This window comes from Thunnus thynnus, chromosome 19 (genome assembly GCF_963924715.1).
Source record: "Thunnus thynnus chromosome 19, fThuThy2.1, whole genome shotgun sequence".
NCBI lineage: Eukaryota > Metazoa > Chordata > Actinopteri > Scombriformes > Scombridae > Thunnus > Thunnus thynnus.
The window spans coordinates 28,269,406-28,292,360 of record NC_089535.1 but is presented as its reverse complement, the minus strand read 5'-3'; the positions used below and the strand labels follow the sequence as shown (position 1 = coordinate 28,292,360).

At 39.1% G+C, this 22,955-nt stretch overlaps 3 protein-coding genes across 3 annotated transcripts in view; 2 read left to right on the top strand and 1 right to left on the bottom strand.

Moving 5' to 3' along the window:
• LOC137171332 (rapamycin-insensitive companion of mTOR-like) overlaps window positions 1-1,878 on the bottom strand; it is a 47,127-nt gene extending 45,249 nt beyond the window's left edge. Inside the window, exon 1 of the mRNA XM_067575294.1 lies at window positions 1,791-1,878. The gene's annotated coding sequence lies outside the window, so the exon portion shown is untranslated. The remainder of the gene's footprint in view (window positions 1-1,790) is intronic.
• On the top strand, window positions 1,828-10,817 carry derl2 (derlin 2). The gene is made up of 7 exons (XM_067575296.1): window positions 1,828-1,977; window positions 5,185-5,250; window positions 5,703-5,776; window positions 6,471-6,564; window positions 7,835-8,030; window positions 8,173-8,263; window positions 10,265-10,817. The coding sequence occupies exons 1-7, from the start codon at window positions 1,885-1,887 to the stop codon at window positions 10,368-10,370; spliced, it is 720 nt and encodes a 239-aa protein (XP_067431397.1). The 5' UTR covers window positions 1,828-1,884; the 3' UTR covers window positions 10,371-10,817.
• A 139-nt stretch (window positions 10,818-10,956) lies between these two features.
• On the top strand, window positions 10,957-21,697 carry LOC137171333 (SWI/SNF-related matrix-associated actin-dependent regulator of chromatin subfamily B member 1). Its single transcript, XM_067575295.1, has 9 exons — window positions 10,957-13,251; window positions 14,363-14,474; window positions 15,287-15,395; window positions 15,921-16,058; window positions 17,170-17,297; window positions 17,415-17,581; window positions 18,204-18,394; window positions 18,681-18,812; window positions 19,560-21,697. Exons 1-9 carry the CDS (start codon window positions 13,162-13,164, stop codon window positions 19,597-19,599), a joined length of 1,107 nt encoding a protein of 368 aa, XP_067431396.1. The 5' UTR covers window positions 10,957-13,161; the 3' UTR covers window positions 19,600-21,697.
• Window positions 21,698-22,955: the final 1,258 nt, after the last annotated feature.

The window sequence follows — 22,955 nt, the reverse complement described above, 5'->3', positions numbered from 1 at the left end:
AAGTTGGTCTTCTTCATGTTGTTTTTACATGAACATGTGCATTGCACATGTGCGTAGTCTACTTTTGGCAGTCAGTAAAGGTGAGAGGGCGGGAGGACTTTACAGCAGTAAGAGGCCTTAAGGATCTTTTAAAAAGTTTGTTGGCTTTTCTAAGGTTTTATACAATGTTGTCTATCAAACTTTAATATATTGAAGAATCCAGCAAGCGTAGGTATACCGATATGGAGAAAATACATTTGAAAATGCCAAGTGGCTCCAAGCATTTAACATTAGCAATATTTGTCTCGATGTTGCATGTAAGCACTTTTTTAAAGTATTTGGTTAAAATGAATCCTGAGTTTAAATGACTTTAAAATAGATACTGTACTGTTGAGTTTGACAAACTGTTTGATTCGCATTACATTAGCTCGCTAATAGGAAGCAGAGGTTAGCTGCTGGGATGCTCAGTCTGGCTAATGCCTGACGTTAGAGCTTGTACTGTAGCACACAGTTGACATTAGCCTGACTATTACCACAACTAACCATCTGTAGTGTAGGGCCTGGCTTCATCATAGTCCAGGAAAGCAGCTCATAATGTAAGCTGTGTGTGTTACTGGTTAAAGTCACTTTAATGACGCCTCCACATTTTCTTTAAGTTTAAGATATGTTATTAATCATGAAGGGGTTCTGCTCAATTTGGCACATTAATGATATAATTTGCAATTGGTTTAATATAGTTTAAGCTGCCAGAGGTGCTTTGCTCCCATGCAATTCTCCACAGTGTTTCGGTAGATGATTGTAGTAAAAATGTTGATTATCTGGTTGTAAAAGTCAAAGTGAAGCTATTTAGCTGAGGTCTTCTCATGAACGCAAATGATCTTGCTTTTAATTTGACAAGCTTACATTACTAATTTCTAGTTGACATTGTGGGTGTATGTGATGTGCTATTGTGTGTAGCTTTGTATTTCGTATTATGTGTCCTGTGTGTTTTTTGCTTTGTATTGTTTGTTATTGTGCTGTTATATGTTTTAATTGTGATCTACTGAAGGGACTGCAGATGAAAATGAGCTATAAGCTAACTCTGGTACAATACATCAAATGGTAACATTTATGTTTAACACTGTACACTGGTCCCAGTAAATAAATAAGACAAGATAATACATCAATAAATAAATAAAAATAAAGAGCAGACATAAACAAAACTAATTTAAATTAATTACAAATCAAATTCATTACAAGGCTTCATACAATATTTAAATTGGGAAGTTTGCCATTAGTACAGATTTAAAAATGGACCAAGGCTCTAGTATTCACAGCTTTATAGTTTGTGCGGTATTTTAGATTGTCCAGTAGGATTTTAAGTAGGACATGAAGAAAGTAAAGTTGGGTTTCTGTATTGCAAATTTGCTGGCGTGTATATGGAATTCTGCTAATAAAGAAATAAGATTAATAATATACATTTTCTTTACAGACATTTCATTAGCTAACAATAATAATAATAATAATAATAATAATAATAATAATAATAATAATAATAATAATAATAATAATAACAACTACATATTATTTGAAACAAAAAAATATTTTAGTAATAAACATGTTTTTTTTTTTTGTTTACAGATTATTCCAAACAAATACCGAAGCAGTTTTACTAATTGTGCAATCCGGATTATCTCCGTTACATATTTATTCTTATTTTTTATACTCAAAAAAGGATGTGAATTCCCTATATACAATTCTGGTGGAGTTGTTTGATGGATAATATTTCTGGTTGGTTAATATTCTGGCAAATAACAGCAGAATTTTAATACCTGACGTAACAGCATCCCACGTGGGTGAACGCAACACCATTCGCCTTGTGAATGACGTGTCAACAAAGTGCCGGAAGCTTTCAGTCTGTCCAAAATGGCTTACCAGACCTTACAGCAGGAGTATTTACAGATCCCTGTTGTTACCAGGGCATATACAACCGCCTGTGTCCTCACAACTGCTGCAGTGGTAAGACAAATTCATAAGCTCACCGTGTTGGCTAGGGCAAAGCTTGGTGTCGCTTAACGGAGTTAAGGTAACCTGTTTACTTTGCTACTAGCTCGATGCTTTAGCTATAGCTCCTCTGAGAAGGATACGTGTCCAAACCCGGTTATCCAGGATGTTAACGCTCTGATTGAAGTTACAAAATAAGCTGAAAGCCGAGCTGCCTGTCTCCGGAGCCGACGGACTTTATTTTAATACGTGAACCAAAACTGAAGGCGCCCGGTAAGTTGCGTTTCCGTAGTTTGGCAGATTACAGAATGGCGACACGGCTATTATGTGTTTTCCTGTTAATGCTGCCAGGTAACAGTTCTCTTCTCTCAAGAGGAAACCTGCTAAAAATCCTCCCGAATGATCTAGTACCGTATCATGGTAAACTTACATTATAAACATTACATGCATGCACATTATCTATCTATCTATAAATGACAATAACAGTGGTGGGCAGTTTAATCAATAAGAATGCAACATTTGTTAGAAATTGATCATATATTATCGCATTTCTTCTCGTCTCGCTTTCTTAAAATAACGGTGAGATGTCCATATGAAGAGTGAAAGAGGTTTTCCTCGCCGTAATCATTCCTCCTGTTCATACCGGCTATTAAAAGATCCCCTTCAAATGTGCTTGTAAGTGATTGAGGCCAAAATCAAGTTTGTCCATTTAAAAGTGTCATTTAAAAGTGTATCTGAAGCTTATATGAGGCTTCATCAGTCTGAGTTAGTCACATCAAGTGGATATCTGACACATTTACAGTCTTTTTAGCATCAAATTCCCTCTTTGTGTTTCCTTGGACAGTGTTTCTCTGCTGAGCTGCGGTGGAAGTATAGTAACAAAAAGAGGGACTTTGGCACTAAGAAGACTTTGAAAGCTTCATTTCAGCGTTAGATAAACTTTTAAATACATTTTTACACAGAAGGAGGACTGTGGATTTTGTCCCCCATCACTTACATTGTAAGTGCATTATGAAGGGATCTTCTAATGGTCAGTATGAACAGGAGGAATGATTACAGCAAGAAAAATATGTTTCAATGTTCATTCGGGCTCCTAACTGTTGTTTTAAGACAGACTTGAAAAACTGTAACTCTGTCCTTAATCCCGTAGGTAACTAGTAATTCCATCTGTCAAATAAATATTTCTCTCTGACTCACTGAATAATGATAATATAGATAGAGGGACGGAGAGAGAGAGAGATATTGACAACCATTCAAAATGGTGACGTACACACAACCCTGAGAGGATGATCTGTATGTACACTGAAGTTTTGGTGTCGGTGCAGAGCATGTATGACTTGAAGAAGCAGGTGCTGCACAGGGGAATCAGCCAGAGTGTTTCAGGAGCCCATTTCACAAATTGATTCGCTAGCACTGTTTACAAAAAGGTGCCAGCGTCCTGTTTCATAAATGATTGTCACTGGAAAACTACAGATAAATTTGTGAGTCCTGCAGTCCTCTCGAAGGCTCATACTCAGGTCACAAGTGTGGTGTTTATTTTGATTAGTTCAACGTGTCCAAATGATTGTGAGAGGGAATGATCTTGTGTGTTGCAGATTTAGTGTTAAACAGGTACCTGGGTCACATATACAGGCTGCTAGGGTTTTTGCATTGGGTTCCCATAACTATAGAAACATACTGTGACTGTTGTTAAGATGTAAAGGAAGTTTTGGTTGCATCCCATAAGTGGTGGTGCCGTTGTCATAGTGTTGGTATTGTGTTTTTGTATGTCTGTGCAGCGCAAATATCCTATAACTTTTGATGCAATACAGGTAATGTGAGGATATTTTGGGTGTCACAGTCTGATAACAAGGATAAAAAAGTTGTATCACTTGACTGTACTCCAGTTTCATCATTCACTATACCACAATAAGACAACAAGACACTTTGATATTTTCCTATTTCTCTCAATGAACTCTGTCTGTAATATAATTCACAGGACAGAAGCTGTCATGCATAATGACCTTTATTTTTAGTGGGGGGTTAATGGAGTCATTTGCAACTGAGGAATAATGAAATTTAGTCTTAATCTAATTGAACTTGCATCAACCTTTACATTAATAAGCTGGCTAATTGGTCACACAATTGAAACCCTGGCCTCATTTTCTCTGTACTCTTCTCTGAAGTGTTCATACAACTGTGGTTTTTTTAGTCGACTTTCATTCTGTCCTGAGGAGAAGTGATACTCCCTACTTTGCATATGGTTCCACAAGAGAAACCGGAGGTGAAGTAGATTAGGCTGAGAATTTATTCAAGGCTGTCCGCTTGTTTAGTCAATGGTCCAATAAATGGATTTTATTGAGGGAACTCTTAATAAAACAAAACACCCAAAAGTGAGAAAGTGTTTCATTTGCACTTGTTTGGTCACCTCAGACTTATTGCGTCAAAACGGGTAATAACACGTTCACTATTCCACCTTCCGTTTCTGATGCACAAACGTGACACTGCACTCGACCATAAACCACATGCACTTCGTGTACAATATTCAGAGGTAAACTGTTGGTTTTTCTTGTAAGGTGTTGTCACAGTTTCCCCCACCCCACTGAAAATTCTCTACACTGATAGGCTGCACTTTAGCTTCATGCAGCTGGCAGCTCTTCAAAGGCTAGTGCTCTTTTCTGATGCATCGGGTAATAAAAAAATCCATATTGTCTTGTGAAGTTGATATTTCACAAAAATGATCATGAATAACTGTAATGCATTAAAGACATTAGTTTCATGCAGATGCGTGCAGATGTGGAATCTGTAATGTTGACGGACACATCTAGTCATAGGTTTTAACAGAGAGATTTCAGTGTGTTTTGGTTAAACAAAGTAATGACAGTTGGATTTTATGAGTCAACAGTGAGTCAATTTATATTCACATATTCAAATATTCTCTTACTGAGGTTATGTGTAAACACCACGTACCAAGTTTATGACTGAATATTGATTTAAAGCAGAAGCACTCTTCTAATGTCGTTACATGTATCCAAATAATACACCACAAATGTACAAACTGAAACTCCATTTCCATGTAGAGCAGTAGCTTCCGTTAAGTTCCCACGTATCATTCAGTGTAAATGTCTTATCTCAAGAGCTCAGCCAGGAAAAGATGTTTGTCACATCTGGATCATTTTGCGAAGTTCTTTATTATTATTGTTACCGTCTGTAACATTGTCTTTTGTTGTCTTCTTCTCACAGCAACTAGAGATCATCACACCCTTTCAGCTATACTTCAATCCGGATTTGATTCTAAGGAATTACCAGGTGAGTAATCTGGCTCATCTCATCTCATCCGCTCATCTTCATCCTCAGGGGTTAGTGTCAGGGCACATACCATTTCACATACTTCACAGCCTCAATTATCTCAGCTACCTGACTTATTTGGGCAACAAGTGGTTTTTTTAATGAGAACAGACATCTACCACATGGATTGTCAATGGTTTTTGCACATCATTTTATAAATCAAATATAATTAGCTCTGTTGTCCTAAGGTGGGATGGCTTGCACAAGGAACGGGTCTCTTATAATAACTGCATAAATAGTTATCATTCACGTCATGCGGCCTGCCTCACTTCAGTATGTTGACTAACTGCTGGACATTCTGCAGTTAAACAAAGCCTCTAATCACTCTAATCAAGGAAATGACCTCTGGATTTGTTTATTCTACTGTATGCTTATATGTTACGTACAGCTGAATGTTCTCTCTCTCTTTGTAGGTATGGCGGCTAATAACCAACTTCCTGTTTTTTGGTCCAGTTGGCTTCAATTTCCTGTTCAATATGATTTTTTTGTATCCTTCTCAGTTCTCAGTTTCATTGCATTTATCATGTGAAGTGAGTTTACATACTTTCTGTTTCACAAGGGGTACGTGTTTTCAGAGATGGGATGATGCAACTTCACAGTAAAATGTTGTCTTTATATATAAATGGAGTCATGTCGGTTTTTTATTTATATAACCCAATATCACAAACCACAAATGGTAAAATGGGCTACATTTTATATAGAGCTTTTCTAGTCTTCCGACCACTCAAAGTGCTTTACGCTACATTCACCCTTTCACACACACATTCTTACATTGCAGGCAGAGGCTGCCATGCAAGTTGCCAACCAGCTCATCAGGAGATCTAATTTAATACTCATTCACACACACAATCACTCACCGATGGCACAGCCTTCGGGAGCAATTTGGGGTTCAGTATCTTGCCCAAGGACACTTCAACATGGGGACTGGAAGAGCCGGGGATCGAACCGCTGATCTTCTGATTAGTGGATGACCCACTCTATCTCCTGAGCCACAGCCGCCACAAATTTTACAATCTTTATAGTATACAACATTGAGAAACTTCTACTCAGTCTTCTCAATCATTCAAACCAGTGACAAACACATATGCTGTGGCAGTTCTTCGTTATGTAGGTGATGAGGAAATCTGTAAAACGGTTCTGGCAGACTTTCTGTGTACATTTCCTTAACCATCTGCTTTCAGGTACAGATACTGTCGGATGCTAGAGGAAGGCTCTTTCAGGGGACGCACGGCTGACTTTGTCTTCATGTTCCTCTTTGGTGGGCTTCTGATGACTGTATCCTTCCCATGAAAGTGAAAAACATTTTAATATACAGATAATGAGATCCTTGTTGAACAATTCAATGACCAGTATGTCATTTATTACTTATACTGACCTCAACATTGACAGCTCTCTGGTATAGCTTGGCAGAAAAATTTAAGGCAGAAAGAAGAAGAATGTAGGATTTGTGTAACAACTGGTTGATGTTCTTGCATATTTGTCTCTTTATCAAACAAATATGCAATACGACTGTACACGTTACTAGAACCCTTTTCACATCAGCACTACTAACCTCCGTAAACCTGTTTTTTATTTAGTTTTCCTATTTTTTTCCTCATATTTTGTTTGGTATTCATATTTATCTGTTCTGCAGCTCACAGAGCTCAATAGCCTCAACAAGCCTCAAAAGTCTACAGCTACACTAGCAGCTCTGTGAGACTGTAGTCAAGCACAGTTGTGCTTTAAGCTAAATGCTGACATCAGCATACTAAAAGGGTCACAGTGACAATGGTAACATGTCCTAGTTAGCTCTACACCAAGTACAGCTGAGGTTTATGGGAATGTTACTGTTTTTTTGCAGGTATTTGTCATAAACAAAGGTATTGGACATATTTTGACCTGATGTTGGCGCCAGATGAAAAGTTTCAGGGGTCGCTAGAGTTATTAAAATTCATCCTGAAAGGGACATAAATGCCTATACTAAACTTCATGGCAATCTGTGGAGTAGTTTTCATTTTTAGTAGACATTTCACTCAAAGTCACAGATGTGAACCTTGTGGTGATTTGTTCTTTATTAGGCATATCATCAGCACAGCAGCAGTATATATCAGTAATAACCATCATGTGGTGGTGGGGAGAGGTATGTGCCAGTGGAATATAAAGTGAAATGTTATTGTCATGTGACATACCACTATAGTCAGTGGCATTACACAAAGAATCGGCATATGACACTAAAACAATATTGGCGCCCAACCAGTATATGCCGGTAAAGGGTGGTTTCTGTCAGAGGAGCATGAGTGACATAATGTTTGTATGTAAGTGCTATAAGCCACTACAACAGCAGCAGCATACCAAAACCCATAAGCATATATGATTAAAATAAGAGTAGCATGCCTTCAGCTGCTTTTTGACCTCGGACTGCACAAATGCAACTAATAATAGCAGCATTAAATAACTGGCCAAAAATATATCACTTAATGTTAGAACTCAGCATGGTGCCAGTTTGTCCCTCATGATACAGTCAGTAGAATTCACTTATTCGCCATGTTCTTTAACAAGGTTTCAGATATTTGGAACTTTTGTGAGTCTGGTGTTCCTGGGCCAAGCCTTCACTATCATGCTGGTGTACGTTTGGAGTCGACGAAACCCAAACGTTCGCATGAATTTCTTTGGGCTGCTGAATTTCCAGGCACCCTTCCTGCCATGGGTGCTGATGGGATTCTCACTTCTGCTGGGCAACTCCATCATCGTGGATCTTCTAGGTACCTATCACTGTCACCTGCAGTCATTGTTGTTTATTCCTTACTGATTTAAAACATCAGTAAGGCTGAAGGGAACTGATATGGTTGGTGGTGTACAGTATGAATGGTGCTTGTGTTAAAATGATTTTTTACCTTTCTTGAGGTATCGCTGTTGGTCATGTGTACTTCTTCCTGGAGGATGTTTTCCCCAACCAGCCAGGTGGTGGAAGGTGGCTCAAGACCCCATCTATCATGTGAGTCCCTAGCTTCCTCTAACATTTTAGGTGAAAAGCTTTACTAGCAGCTCCAGCAAATGCAATGTTCAACACACCTTACACTCTAAAAGTGCAGGAATGAATGTTAGAACTTTATTTGCATGGGAGCTAATGGGTAAGTAAATTTCATGGCAGTCTGCCTATTAGATTGTGATGTATTTGATTGTATTTTTGTACAAATTTGACATTTAGTCCTCATGGTGGTTTCAGAGGAAAGTTCACAGAGTGACCAAAATGGAGGTAGTTCCAAAGTATTCAATATGAAATAAATAAAAATGAAATATATAATCACATGAATAAATTCTGCAAAATTTATAAATGAACCAATAAGTTGTGAAGTGATTTCAGAAAGCATTAAAACTCAACTCATTATGAAATTTATCATTCTTATCTCCATAATAACAGAGTTGTATAGGACTTCATTTTTATTTCTTAATAGACCTTTTTATTTAAAAATTGCCTTTATCAAAAGTATGTTTTATTTCATAATGTCACTATTTATAAAGACGCATTTTATTTTATAATGTAATTTTCATGACAGTGGTGTTATCATCGCCCCTTCACCTTTCATCACATGCCCCTTTCCTCCAAGCAAGCTCAACAACTGCTACCAAATTTAGCCAGTTAGTTCCTGTTATCTAGACTAGAGTGACGTCGGTGTCTCCATTATCAAAAGTGACATCAGGAAATAAAACTTGATGAAAAAAAGTGTCATTGGTTAAAATACCAAAATTAAATTAAATAAAACTTTAGAAAAGGGGAATAAATGTTTAAATAAACAGTGTATAATGATATCCATTAAAATTATTGTATCGAAATGATTCATAATAATAATGAACCAACACTTAACTTTTGTTAATTGTTGGTTCAACTTAAGATACAATATAATAATAATGTTAGTCAGCTAGGTCAGTAATGGATGCAGTGCGTGGATTGTGTGTGTGATGCATGCAAACATAATGCACATCACAAACAAACAAACAAGCAAGCAACAACAAGCAAACAAACAAAACCATCTGTCTTGTGGAGGCCTTGGAGGAAGAGAACAGAGAGAGGTTAACAATGAAGCCACTTAAATAGGCTGATGCCTCAATTACTCAGGTGTAGGTAGTTTCCTGATGCCCATTGGCTTCTGAGCCAGGAAGCCAAACCAATCTCACAAGCAGAAGGCAGAGAGAGAGAGGGACTTTGGTTAGGAAATTTCATGGCTATTTTCCAATGAGATTTTTTGAGATTTCTTGTGTATGAGTGGAAATTTGTCCTTGATGAAAGGTCACAGGCTCACCAAAACATAAGGAATCATCCTTTTGGGACCATTAAAAGACATGCTAAATCTGGCCAGAAGGAGCTCCCCCGTGACTTATGGGTTAAGACACCAACCAATGAACCACAACGTCCCCATTTAAAATCCAGCTGGGGAACACTCTCCCTCGCTCCCTGCCCTCTCTACTCTGTCGTGTAGATACAAAATGCCCACAAAAATCTATTTTTTATCTGGCTAGTAGTCCAGATGTTTTGATCTGGATCAGAGTGTTTGATAGAGAGACTGATCAACATGGCAACTCTTAATGGGGCAGCTGTGGATCAGGAGGTAGAGCAGGTTGTCCACCAATCGGAAGATCGGGCAAGATACTGAACCCCGAATTGCTGCTGATGGCTGTGCCATCAGTGTGTGAATGTGGGTGAATGATTAGATTCCCTCTGATGGGCACGTTGGAACCTTGCATGGTAGCCTCCCCTGCCATCAGCGTATGATAAAAAGCGCTTTGAGTGGGCAGAAGACTAGAAAGGCGCTATATAAGTACAGTCCATTTACCATTTACCATTCCAAAGCCCCAAACCACCAACACTAACAGTCATGCAGAGATGTATTGTCTTTATTTACATAGATGTCGGCCTAAAGAATCATCACATCAATTATGAACACTTCTGTATGTCTTAAGAAATCCTGCATCATCCTCCTCTGTGTGTCTCCCACAGAAAGATGCTGTTTGACACTCCAGAGGAAGATGCCAACTACAACCCCCTGCCTGAGGAGCGCCCGGGAGGTTTTGCCTGGGGGGAGGGACAACGCCTTGGAGGTTAAATACACCCCGAGATCATCCCTGATTGTCAGGTCACTTTCAAGGACATTCCCTCCGAGAGATGAAGGGGACGAACATGGTCTTTGTTCTTGACGTGTTTGTTTAGTTCTGGATGAAGAATGCCAAACAACCAGAACTTGTCTGGAGATAACCATCTGTTGTCTTTGTATATGGGCTTAAATCATCCTCAGAAACTCTTCTTGATGCCAGATTGTTGCTCTAAGACTATTTTAGAGGACACAAGCTTTGGATGGACGGTGAGCCTTATGGCTTGGTTGATGTTTGTCTTCATCTCGGGAAAAAAAAAAAATTGACAATACAACAACTGTCATATAAAAGAGTCAAAAAATGACAGCAGTAAAATATTATCGAAATGAATTTATTCAGATGGAGAGTGCTTTTTTTCTTTCATTTCACTTTTTTAAAGAATAAATGTGTGTGGCAAATGATGCTTTGGTTTCATCTCTTTTGACTGTTGTAGTACTGCATGAAACCAAAGAAGTCTCAACTTATTAGTAGAATTGAGCCATACACATAACATTATGCTCAGTAGAAAATTGTTTTATGGATTATGGAAGGGAACTTCATTCTCTCTACACAGCAGGTCAGTTATAGTAGGTTACACAGTTTTTGTTCAGTGCATTCAACTTGAAATATAGTAATTAATACTACATTAAAGTGCCAAGTTTCAGATTTAATTTGAGGCTTACATCAATATAGAAAGAAGTGTATGGGAGATATAGTCCTTTTAACACATGGTGCCCAATGTTTAGGAGTTCGAACGTAATTGGGCAAATACACATGAAGTCAAACAAAATGACCATATCATGGAAAATCCTTTGAAGTCAATGCCTGAAGTCTTGGAGCCAAAGACAACAGCTTTGTATCTTCTCCTGTGTTGCTCTCCCAGGCCTTCACTGCAGACACCATCAGCTCTTGCTCGTTGTGGGCTCTCTCTGCCTTTAATCTGGTCCTCAGCTGGTGGATTGCAGCTCAATCGGACTGAGATCTGGTCATCAAGCCTTCTCCTGGTCATTAACAAGGAAATGTACGCCTACACCCTGGAATGCATTCTTGACTTGCTGTGCAGTCACCAAGGGCTTTTTATTCACAAGACTTGTGCTCCTCAGTGTACCAGCTTGTTTGCCATTTTCTAGTTTTCCTGTGTTCACCTGTTTTTTTCAGATGTACCCAACTATTGATTTTGGCAAAATGGCTACCTTTGATCTCTTTCTCTTGCATCTCTTTACTCATATTGACATACTACTCAATCTCAATCTAAATGGCAACTCTCAATCAGCTTTGAGCCACATGTGAGCTCTTTTGCGCTGAACTAATGTTGAAATGACACACAACTACCCAACAAAGATTGAATAGCAAGTTTTCAGGTGTCCAGATATGTTTGGGCTATATCTCCCACACAGTTCTTTCTACATATATTGATGTAATCCTGCTCAAATTAAAGCTGAGATTTGGCACTTTAATGTAGTATCCATAACTTTATTTCAAATTGAATGTGCTGATGCACAGAGCCTGAAGAACAAAAACTGTGTAACTGTCCAAATACTTACAGTCTGGACTGTATATCAAGTTTTGTACCATGTTCTCAACTTCATTCAAGGTTTTCTTTCTTTCATTTGATTCATACAGCCTTAAATCTGATATGTAGGTGTGTTACACAATCCGCTTTCAAAAAGGGTGTGAGTAATGCCTTTTATTTGTATGTGACAATGCTTCTGTTTTTATATAATGGATATTGCACACATTTTTATTTATTTCTTTATTTTTATGTTGCATGTGACCTAGTTTACTGGCCCAGCAGCATGTGTGGGAGGGATTATAAATCCCAGTAAAGAATGTTCAGCCTATGTTTGTTGCTCTTGAGAAGGGTACAAGACAAGTTATAATTCGTGGCAATGGCAAAAAAAAACCTTCATGGGCCTTAAGTTGAGTTTCTAATAATATACTGTGGATCTTATTGAGTGGGTTGAGATGAGTAATGGACTGTAAGCTTTTTCAAAAGCTATAGCTGACTGTAGTGGTATTGTTTTGTTTTTATTTTAATTTACTTTATTTTATTTTTCAGTAATCTTGTGCAAAATGTAGTTGGATTTTACTTCTACAGATACAAATGTCCTTTCACAAATCCTTCTTAGGGGTGCTGCGCAGGTCAAGTTCTAATCAACATATTGTACGGTATTTCAATGTAATATTAAGTACTTTTCATTCATATATAATTCATATTTTTATTCATATTCATATGTATGTTTTGATCTATCTAATTATAACGTTTTTGTTGTAATGCAGCACATGAGATTTACAAGAAAATTTTCAGTAATCCGCAATGAGATGGAAATAGATAAACTTTACAGATGAACAGTTAAATCTTTTTCTCACTTTACATCAGCAGGTGGTGGTAATGTACTTTGTAAATTGTTCCTCTACCTTTTTTATGAACGAAGAGTAAGGTCAATGCAGCGTTTACTATTTTCAGAAAAAAAGCCTCCTACAATAGTCGTGAAAAACCACTTCTTGGATGTGTTCACATAACGTGTTTTTTAAAGCGGGGAGTGAATCGTGGTGGTTGTAATTTTCTGATGATTTTGGATACTCTTTATATCGTTTTACACTTACGAGCAGATATGCTCTCAGTTGTTTTTTAAAGGCAGAGGAGCTTCAGTGAGCGCTATTTTCCAGGACACTCTGATGTCCCATTTTTGTCGTAGACCTGAAACACATCTGGAGGAAGGAAGGCTGTGTACGTGTAGTTAGCTGGTTAGCGACTGCGTAAAGATGCAATTGGCTCTTAGTAAAACGTTTGGCCAGAAGCCAGTTAAATTTCAGTTAGAGCAAGATGGGGACTTTTACATGGTTGGGTCGGAGGTATGTAACTATCTACTCATTGTTTTGCAATGCTTTATTTAGGTCTCTAATGTTAGCATCAGTTACCCATTCTTCTGGCTAGTTGATGCTAGCGTGCTAACGAGCACCCATTGATGGCTTCATAAACAAAGAAATGCCTCACAACGAAGGACGAGATTGAACAGGGTAACGTCAGGTCAACAACTGGCGAATGAAACATCATTTATGCTGTTCTAAATCAAATAAATAACAGCTCACAAATGTTGCTGTTTTGCATTAACTTTCTCATTCCAACTAGTTAGTTGTGCTGGACCACTAACGTTAAGTTAACTTAGCTGCATCAATGTGAAGTCACGTTAACGTGCAAGAGTCAAAATGTGTGTTTTTCTCTGATATTTAAACATTACAGTTATGAACAGGCCATGCACACGTGTTATAATATATTTAAATGTGACCTAGTAAAGTAAATTAAGCCAAACCATTTATCATATTGGTTTCGAAGTAAAGATAAAGTGTGTGCTGTAGTGTACAGAAGTCTACTGTGTGAACTGGCTGTGTTTGAAGCGCCAGGTCATGGTCTGTGTGGTCTCTCCGTGTAGAGACTGAGGGAGTGTGTTAAAGGACATCTCCAACTTTTTGCCGTGTCCAACTTTGTCTCACTGCCCAACCAGTGAGACAGTGAGTGAGTGGAAAAAGCTTCTGGGCTTTGATGAATCAAAGTTTAGCTTTTTTCACCATCAAACTTAAACACACTGATTAATGAATGTTAAACACAAGACCAGCTGCAGGCAGACACACACCATCCCCAGCATGGAGCTGATGGTGGCAGCATCTAGCTGTGAGGGGAGAGGGTCAAATCAAAGTTTTACAAAGAAGACTAAGGGAGACATTTTCATGTGCACATGTGTAAAGCTGATGCAGACATATCCAGTTACTGAATGTGTATTAATTGGACTTGTACATTATACACATTTGTAGAGATTTGTTTACTCTCTCTATTTTCTCTCTTATTAAATAGACAGTAAGAACACCTTAGAAACGTGTAGCACCTCTAAAGCTGGATGGTTAAGCTAAAAGGTGAATCTAAAGGGATGCACTTTCAGTCACAGAACATTTGCCTTTTGTTCTCCAGGTTGGAAACTATCTGCGTATGTTCAGAGGCTCTTTGTATAAAAGATATCCATCTTTATGGAGGAGGCTGGCATCAGTGGAGGAGAGGAAGAAAATTGTAGCGTCATCACATGGTGAGTGCCAACACAGTCAGTTTGGACTACTCCCAGTTTGGAAGGTCCAAGTGTTATCTATAATGGTTAATATTGCTGATTTAAATAGTTCAAATGACAATTCATTTTTGAATTAAGGACCCAGTTAGACTAGAGACTTGGTTCAAAAAAAGCCTAAACAATTAAGATAGTATCTCAAACGAAAGAATAAAGTAAAATAAGTTTTTGAACTTATGTCCATATTTTCATTTTGCTAGAGATATTCACTTAATCTTCTACCAGTGTGTGTGTGTGATCAGGGTAAGTCCTCGGGCATACAGGAGGTGATGGAGGTGGTGAACTGGTGGTCAGTCATAGCCACCATAATAAATCACCAAGTAAAGATCGACGCCTAGAGAAAACCAGGATTTCATCGACAGAAAATCCCACATTATTGTGTCACAGTAGTGGTGTCAGTGATTAACAAGTGCAAAAATGCAACAGTTACAGCAGCTTCCACTTCAGTTGTAACTAGCAACACATAATGATAAGATACAGTAACTACAGCCTTATTGGGTTGAATAAACACCTCTGAAAGTGTCGACAACAAATAAAAGGTTTCACAAAAGTAGGATCTATTACAGGACTGTGATATTAGATTACATTGCAGTGTCAAGTTTTCTGGTCACTCAGTGTAATGGTGTTTGGTTTCGGGATGTTAGCCCTCTGATGTAAGAGTGATGCAACATGTAGCCACAAAGCCTTAATGCACTTCATATTTACCACTTGAAATTTGTGCACAAGTTGTCTAGCATCTCTTTTTTTTTTTTTCCTACTCCATCGTCCATCTGTAGCCACCAGTGTTACTCTGCTGAAGGCATCAGAATGTGAAGAGATCTTCGAGGGTAATGATGAGAAATACAAGGCGGTGTCCATCAGCACAGAGCCCCCGGCTTACCTCAGGTAATCTCTATCAGATGATGAGTGATCCAGCATTTGTCTGTTTTTGTTGTTGTTGTTTACAATTTTATCATTTTACAGTTGTCTACTTGTTTTTTCCTGGACCAAACAAGCAAGTTTGTGTGTGTGTGTGGGCATGTGTGTCAGTCAATATGTATACTCTAGGTAGTAAACAGTTTAAGGAGCACTTTGCACATTTTAGCAAAGAGAGTGTTCCAAATTACAGAGAATAACCCTGTTGAGGTAATAGTGAGGTCATCATTGCGTTACAAACTGAGGGTGCGCAATTTGAAAGATATGGGCATTTACCAGCCAGGAAGGGTTTAAGGACAGTATCAAGTTGCATTAGGGGAAGTGTAGGATCCAGCTTTTATGGAGCTCGACCTGTACTAGAGAACAGAAGTCTGTGAATATCTCGGCCTCTGCTTCGTCGCTTCTGGCCATTCAGTCCAACAACTTTATGAAAGTGCACTATTGGATCACTAAAGTACCCTTCTCAACAGTATGTTTCTGATCCTTTCTGTAAAGGGAGCAGAAAGCAAAGAGGAGCAGTCAGTGGGTCCCCACGCTGCCTAACAGCTCTCACCATCTAGACGCCGTGCCATGCTCCACCACCATCAACCGCAACCGAATGGGTCGTGACAAGAAGAGGACCTTCCCACTGTGGTAAGAAAGCCACAGTATGGCACAAGCTGTGTATCCTGCTGTGTTTCTAATATTTAGTCCATTTAAATATCTACAGGAGTAAAAAAATATTAGAAACACATTACAATATGATGCAGTTAACAACACCACAAACTCAAGACTTATTAAATGAAACAGACACCTCGAGACCGACACATAAGATTGCCATCACATTTACATAACAAGGTGCGAGTCTTTGAAGAGGCTTTAGTAACATGAGTATCACTGCCAACACAGCACAAGTCTCGTTAGAGTCGGTCATATTAAAGAAAAGGCTGCAGCAGCACAAGGTTAAATAAGCAGAGAGATATTAAAATGCATGTCTTCTTCTGAAGAAAGTATAAGTTTCATAAACTTCAAAACTAGAAATGCACCAATTGCAATTTTCTTGGCCAATTCTGATTTTTTTTAAGTCTGACCTGCCGATTCCCATTTTGTTTCTTTATAAGAATTTAGTAAGAAGTATTTGTAACTTTTCTTTAATGGAATATTGAAATTCAATTGTTTGTTTATTAACTATTTACATTTTTCTTCTTGAAATCGGCGTGTTGGTTTCTTGGCTACACTGTGTGTGTGTGAGCAGGCATGTTGTCTGTGTGCGTGGCTGTCTGTAGCGTGCATTTTGTGTGTGTGTGTGTGTTGGTACACTGTCTGTGCTGCAGCTGCTGCCGTGTGCACGACGTGAACCATAGCCTGTCTATGTGCGGAAAATATGACCAGCAAAAAATCAGCTACATGAGACTGATTGGCCGGTCACCAGTCATGGCCAACAGCTGAAAACAGGACGATTTCGATCGGTGCATCTCTATTCAAAACACTGTGAATGAGTCCAATTTAAGATTCTCCTCATGTCTGATCAGAGGTGTGGGGAGGGGAAGAGATAAAGAAAAAAAACCTTAGCATAACCACAGTAATAATCACATCTTATGTTTTCAGTTTTGGGTGATCGCACACCAGGTGACTCTTGACTCCATAAATATCCTGTCATGTCAATAAAGCCATAACAAACATTTACACAACAGCCACATCTGTCTGAACACCAAAAAGCCTTCGTTTGTATATTGAGTTTTGTTGTGTCTTGTGTCTCACTCAGCTTTGATGACCATGACCCTGCAGTGATCCATGAGAATGCAGCCCAGGTAGAGGCGCTGGTTCCCATTCGTCTAGACATGGAGATAGACGGACAGAAACTGCGAGATGCCTTCACATGGAACATGAACGGTAAAGTCAGCTAGCTGCCAACATCCAAGCATACAGTATCGTTTGCTGTCTGATTTGTCTTGTGTCAAGTTATCCACTTTGAATATTTTGTCTAACCTCACCAATCCCTCCCTCCAGAGAAACTGATGACCCCAGAGATGTTTGCAGAAATTCTGTGTGATGACCTGGACCTGAATCCTCTAGCCTTCGTCCCCGCCATCGCCTCTGCCATTCGTCAGCAGATTGAGTCCTACCCCACTGACAGCATACTAGAAGAGCAGGCAGACCAGAGAGTCATCATCAAGGTTGGTTCTGAACAAACAAGTCCTCAGAGGAGTTGAGGAATATAACCAGTATCCTGGTTATGCTTTGCACATAACACCATAAACAGGATAAGCCCTGATCCTGGTTTTGATAAACCTGGACATGCTAGCTGGAGTACTGATAGAAACCAGGATACTGTGGCATGTAAACACCTGATCCAGGTTTTTGATCATTCTCTGCCATGTGTGCGGGTGCGTCATCAACTCAAGTTATGTACTGGTTAGTCTGTCATTGTGTAGATACCCAAATATCAAACAGTCTTCAGTAACTCAGCATTACAGAAATCATGGTGACATATTCGATGACAGCCTCAGCTTAGACAGACATGTTAAATCAATAGTCCAGTCCTGTTTTTTACATCTCCGAAACATTTCAAGTATTAGACCTTTTCCGTCTGCCAAAATCCTTGAAACTGTTATTCAGCCTTCATAACCAGTGGCTTGGATTACTGTAACTCCCTGCTCTCTGGCATCAGTAGTCAGTCATCTCTCTCCTGCTTACAGCTCACCCATTGTGCCTTGTTTTTTATTGTAAAGCACTTTGTAACTGTTTTGAAAAGTGCTATATAAATAAAGTTTATTATTATTTTTGTGTGTTCCACAGCTGAACATCCACGTCGGCAACATCTCTCTGGTGGACCAGTTTGAGTGGGACATGTCAGAGAGGGAGAACTCCCCGGAGTCTTTTGCACTTAAGCTCTGCTCTGAGCTGGGTCTGGGCGGAGAGTTTGTTACCACTATCGCCTACAGCATTCGTGGTCAGCTCAGCTGGCACCAGAGGACCTACGCCTTCAGGTAACACACACACACACACACACACACACAGAGCTGTTAAAATCAGCGGCTTCAGTGGTCTCACACACACACAAACACACATCGTTCCTTTCCTCCTAACAGCAGAGTGCAAGCTTTGATTCAGTCAAAAGCTGGACATAGAAAACAGTAAAAGTGTTTGACTTTTTTGATTTATGAAATAACTTCATCTGACAGTTGTGAAGCATTTTGTGTATACTTTAATCTCATCCCTAACTTTGGTGTTATGATGCACTGAATTGTGTACTGCCGTGCTTGTACTTTGTAGTGAGAACCCGCTGCCCACAGTAGAGATTGCCATCCGCAACACAGGCGATGCAGACCAGTGGTGCCCCCTGCTAGAGACCCTCACAGATGCCGAAATGGAGAAGAAGATCCGAGACCAAGATAGGAACACAAGGTGAGACAGTCAGATACTTTGAATAGGGATATATTTACTCTGCTGCAGCTGCTACCGCTGCCTGTAACTGTTGAGTCAACAGTTACAAGAACTGTAGGTTAAATCACACAGCTGGCCGCCGTTTACTGCTAGTTGTGGGAAAGAGGATCTTTAGCACACTTCTCACTCAGTAAACAGAAAATCTAGCACAACACTCCAACATCAGTTAAAAAAGTTATCTTTGATGGAGCTCCAATATTATGATTCACCGCGGCAACAAGTAAATAAAAGGCGGAGCCTCCATTTGAATCCGGAAGAGCTGGAAATAAATACATGCCTTTTATGCAGACTGAATACATCTTAACAAAATCATTGTGTAGTCCTGTATTCTACAGAAGTTTAGAATACATTGATTCATATGTGGGACAGGGTCAACCACAAGTATTAGTTTTGTTTAATAACTCCATTCTTGCACACTAAAGGAAGTTGGCTTTGTATTGGTTTCTATTTCTCTCATCTACAGTTGCAACACACTGCCATGTACACTGTGTGTTTACATTAATTTGCGTTTTTGCTACTCCCCTCCACAAGTTGTGAAGAAACATTACATGTGGACATTATGTGTGGGAGGATGCATTACTGGTGTGGTTATGTAGCTACTGTAGAGGAGCCAGTCCATGTCAGTCCTGTCTAGCTAGAGAAGGTTCAGATCATCCCTACAGCTTTAACAGAATCTTGAAATAATGTGAATAAAATGTGTTTTTCTAGGCGTATGAGACGACTGGCCAACACCGCTCCCTCCTGGTAGAGAGAGACATGAAGCTGCATCAGATGACATGTCCTCTGGAGACTCCTGTTACTTTGAAATGATCAAGCAAACTTACACACACACACTCACACACAGGTCATCCACAAAGCATCTGGACGTTCCTGTAAGCATGAATGCACTCATACATACACACATGGTCAGTGTGAGGGAACCTGCCTCTCATCAACGCAAACACACACCCAGGCATTCCTCTGCTCACACACTCTACCATCCTCATGTTTCCTTTTGCCTTTAGCACATCAGTCATGGCAACAATTCAAGTGTAACACAAGATCACCGTTAACTGGTGTTGTCATTTATCTGAGGAGTGTTCCACAGACATTCTGCATCACAGCACAGCGGACTGAGCTTAATGTATCTGTATGAATGGTGTGTGACATTACATTGATCTGGACAGCATGTGTATAACATCACCACAGCAACTTCAAATCTTCAGACTTCTGTCACATTTGCATCAGAGGTGTTATTTTTTTCTGGCTACCATGGCGACACAGGTGATAACTAATAACATTAAGTATGGTGTGTCCAGAGCCCTGTACTGACACAGTTGTATAGAATGAAGTCATCATTAATATGAATGCCACCATAAGTCAAGATGTCTGCTGGGAAAAAGGCCTGTTCTTACCTCTGTTCCACATGACCAGTGGTTGGTGTTACTGAGTCAGGGCGTCCTGCAGAGCTTTTTAATCATCATTTTCTGGGCGAAAAGAGTGAAAAATGTCTTAACATTTTTCTTGTTTTAGCTTCTCAAATGAGAGGATTTCCTGCTCTGATCTCATTGTGAATTAGAAATATATTTGCACTGTTGATTGGATAAAACAAGACATTTAAACATGTCACCATGTGCTCTGGGAAGTTGTGATGGACATATTTTCACTAATGTTTTTATTTGTTTATAGACAAAAAAAATTAATTGAAAAAACTGGCAGATAAATCAGTAATGAAAATAATTGTCCAGATGGCAGAGGTGTTGTGTTTAGTAGTGTCAAACTGACCTCACACATCAACACTTTGTTGGTGGACGTTTCCCCAGAAATAGTAAATGAAGCAGCTTAAAGCTGTGGTACCAAAACAGATGAAAAGTCAGTGCTGTAGACAGAACTTTGCAGACTTTGCTTAAAGGAATAACCCATAATGCATAGTGTGACATGATGACTTCAACATATGTTGATCTCAACAAGGAGCCAAAAAAAAAAAAACACTCCAAGGGCCCATTTCAGAGTAGGAAATTTGCGAGTAGGCTACTGCTTCCATGCAAATCAAAAATCAAAACATTGTACGAAACATCTTGATGAAATGTGATGGAATAATTTCTCCATTTCCAAACACAGTGCGTCAGTGTTTCAATTGGCCGACTGAGCACATCTGCACAAAGGTGAGTCTGAGCCGACTGGTGATCGGAACAGGAAACAGCAGAGCAGATAATTTGAGGACTGGAAGTGTAATGTGACCATATTTGCTAACTGTGATGTCAGTAGCTGCGCTATAGAATACACCGGTTCTTACTGGAATAGTGGGAATTGTTGAACAAACTATCAGAATTATTTGTCAGATGCAGTACATCTCACAAATGACCAGTGTGCATGTGTAAAATCAAACTAGTGATGTCACTGCTGTCCAGACAGGTCATTAGACACCATGGCTGGGATTTGCAGCCAATCACAGAGGAGTTGTGGTTTAAGTATGTAGCTTCTGAGCTCTGATTCTGACAAGTAATGTGCACCAGTGTTCATCTGCATGCTGAAACATAGCTAGCTCATACTGTACCCTGTGCATGAGGGAACAACTGTTCCCATAGTTGTGTGTTGCACTGTGCCTCACATAGCATTAGTGTCAGCAGACTGGAGCCTCTGTTTCACTGATGCTGTGGTCGGGTAATACAGAGGATAAAAAACAAGCTGACGTGAACCAATGGTGTCTTTTAAAGTGATGATTTTTCAACTTGAACATACTCCGTAGAATGATGTAAACGTATGTACTGACGCTTCTTGTTATCTTGTTTTGTAAAATTGCTTTACCTTTATAGTGGACTTGTTTTTTATATTAAAAGTAACAATAAAGGAACTTGTTTAAAATATGTTGTTTTCAATGTGGATATTAGGTGAATCTCCTTCAAGTATGAAATGAATAGCTTTGCTGAAGGTGCAGATGTAGCATATCCATGGGAACATGTTTCAAGTGGGGGGTACTGTAGGGATGACACAATATGTATGGAGGGGGTCTCCATCCTCAACACACACATGAAAAAGAACTTTATAAATGATATATGCTGTAAAACGTACATTGGTTTATGCATGTTTTCTTATATGATTATGGCCCTTAAAAATAAGTTCTATACTTTGATGAACATACAATATTTGTTTATGAAAGGAATAACAATCATGTAAGAAAGAACATTTTGAACCTAAAATCCACCCAACAACCACTTACTGAAATCAAATATCATTACAATATGAACATAACCAACAAAAATAAAATGAAACTTCTTCAAGTTTTTAACCATTAGAGATATAGACCGCCATAGACCGATTCTTGTCTTTTTTAGGGGGGAACAGGATACTTAGGGGAAGATAGCAGGTCAACAGTATATGCCATATAAAAGTGGTATACATCATCTGAAAGCTGGGAACTTAATTTGAGATGTAGCTCAGCACTGTGGACCAAATTTTTCTAGTCATAAATCTGTAATAAGCATTGTGTTTTGGTTAGGCGCCTATTCAAATTTTGATTAGAACATTATGATGGAAGTACATGAGGCCCATTCCCATGCTCAGTAATTTCTCAAGATGTTGCAGCAATTTTGGGGTTGGTACCATTTGTTACACAGATTTGGTGCAAAATTGAATCATTTTTGAGACCTTGAGGAACACCACAGTCAAATTCATGCTATGATTTGGTATGAAAAACCTTTGACATTTGGAGATTTCTGTAAGAATTGAATTTTTTGGTGGTTGGATGGCAAGCACTTCTGTTCTGGAAATTGCTCAGAAACCCCCTTATTATCCATATACCGAGGAGCCATACATCCTCTGAAGGCCCTAGGTCTCTAGTTTGTGGATGTAAAGTTTCACGAGGCTGTGATTATCCTAGAGGTCACATTAGGTAATTTTATACAGTGAGGTCAAGTTTCAAAAAATGGTCTCACTACAATGAAATGTCTATGGGGACTAACATCATCACACATGAATACATTTGGGCTCCATGAATCCACAAGAGTCTCAGCTTTCCAGTCATATAAAATTTATGCAATTCCAAGACTGTTTAGGGACCCCAGTATGCAGAAATATTCAAATACACCATTTGAATATTGGCAACAATAACACACTTATACTGCA

What these genes read in the sequence shown, in the direction of transcription:
- derl2 (XM_067575296.1), top strand. Translation starts at nt 1,885, where the DNA reads ATGGCTTACCAGACCTTACAGCAGGAGTATTTACAGATCCCTGTTGTT. An exon ending in TCCTCACAACTGCTGCAGTG is followed by an intron (nt 1,978 to 5,184) that starts GTAAGACAAATT and finishes TTCTTCTCACAG; the next exon opens with CAACTAGAGATCATCACACC. An exon ending in CATCATCGTGGATCTTCTAG is followed by an intron (nt 8,031 to 8,172) that starts GTACCTATCACT and finishes ACCTTTCTTGAG; the next exon opens with GTATCGCTGTTGGTCATGTG.
- LOC137171333 (XM_067575295.1), top strand. Translation starts at nt 13,162, where the DNA reads ATGCAATTGGCTCTTAGTAAAACGTTTGGCCAGAAGCCAGTTAAATTT. An exon ending in GAGCCCCCGGCTTACCTCAG is followed by an intron (nt 15,396 to 15,920) that starts GTAATCTCTATC and finishes CTTTCTGTAAAG; the next exon opens with GGAGCAGAAAGCAAAGAGGA. An exon ending in CTTCACATGGAACATGAACG is followed by an intron (nt 17,298 to 17,414) that starts GTAAAGTCAGCT and finishes CCCTCCCTCCAG; the next exon opens with AGAAACTGATGACCCCAGAG.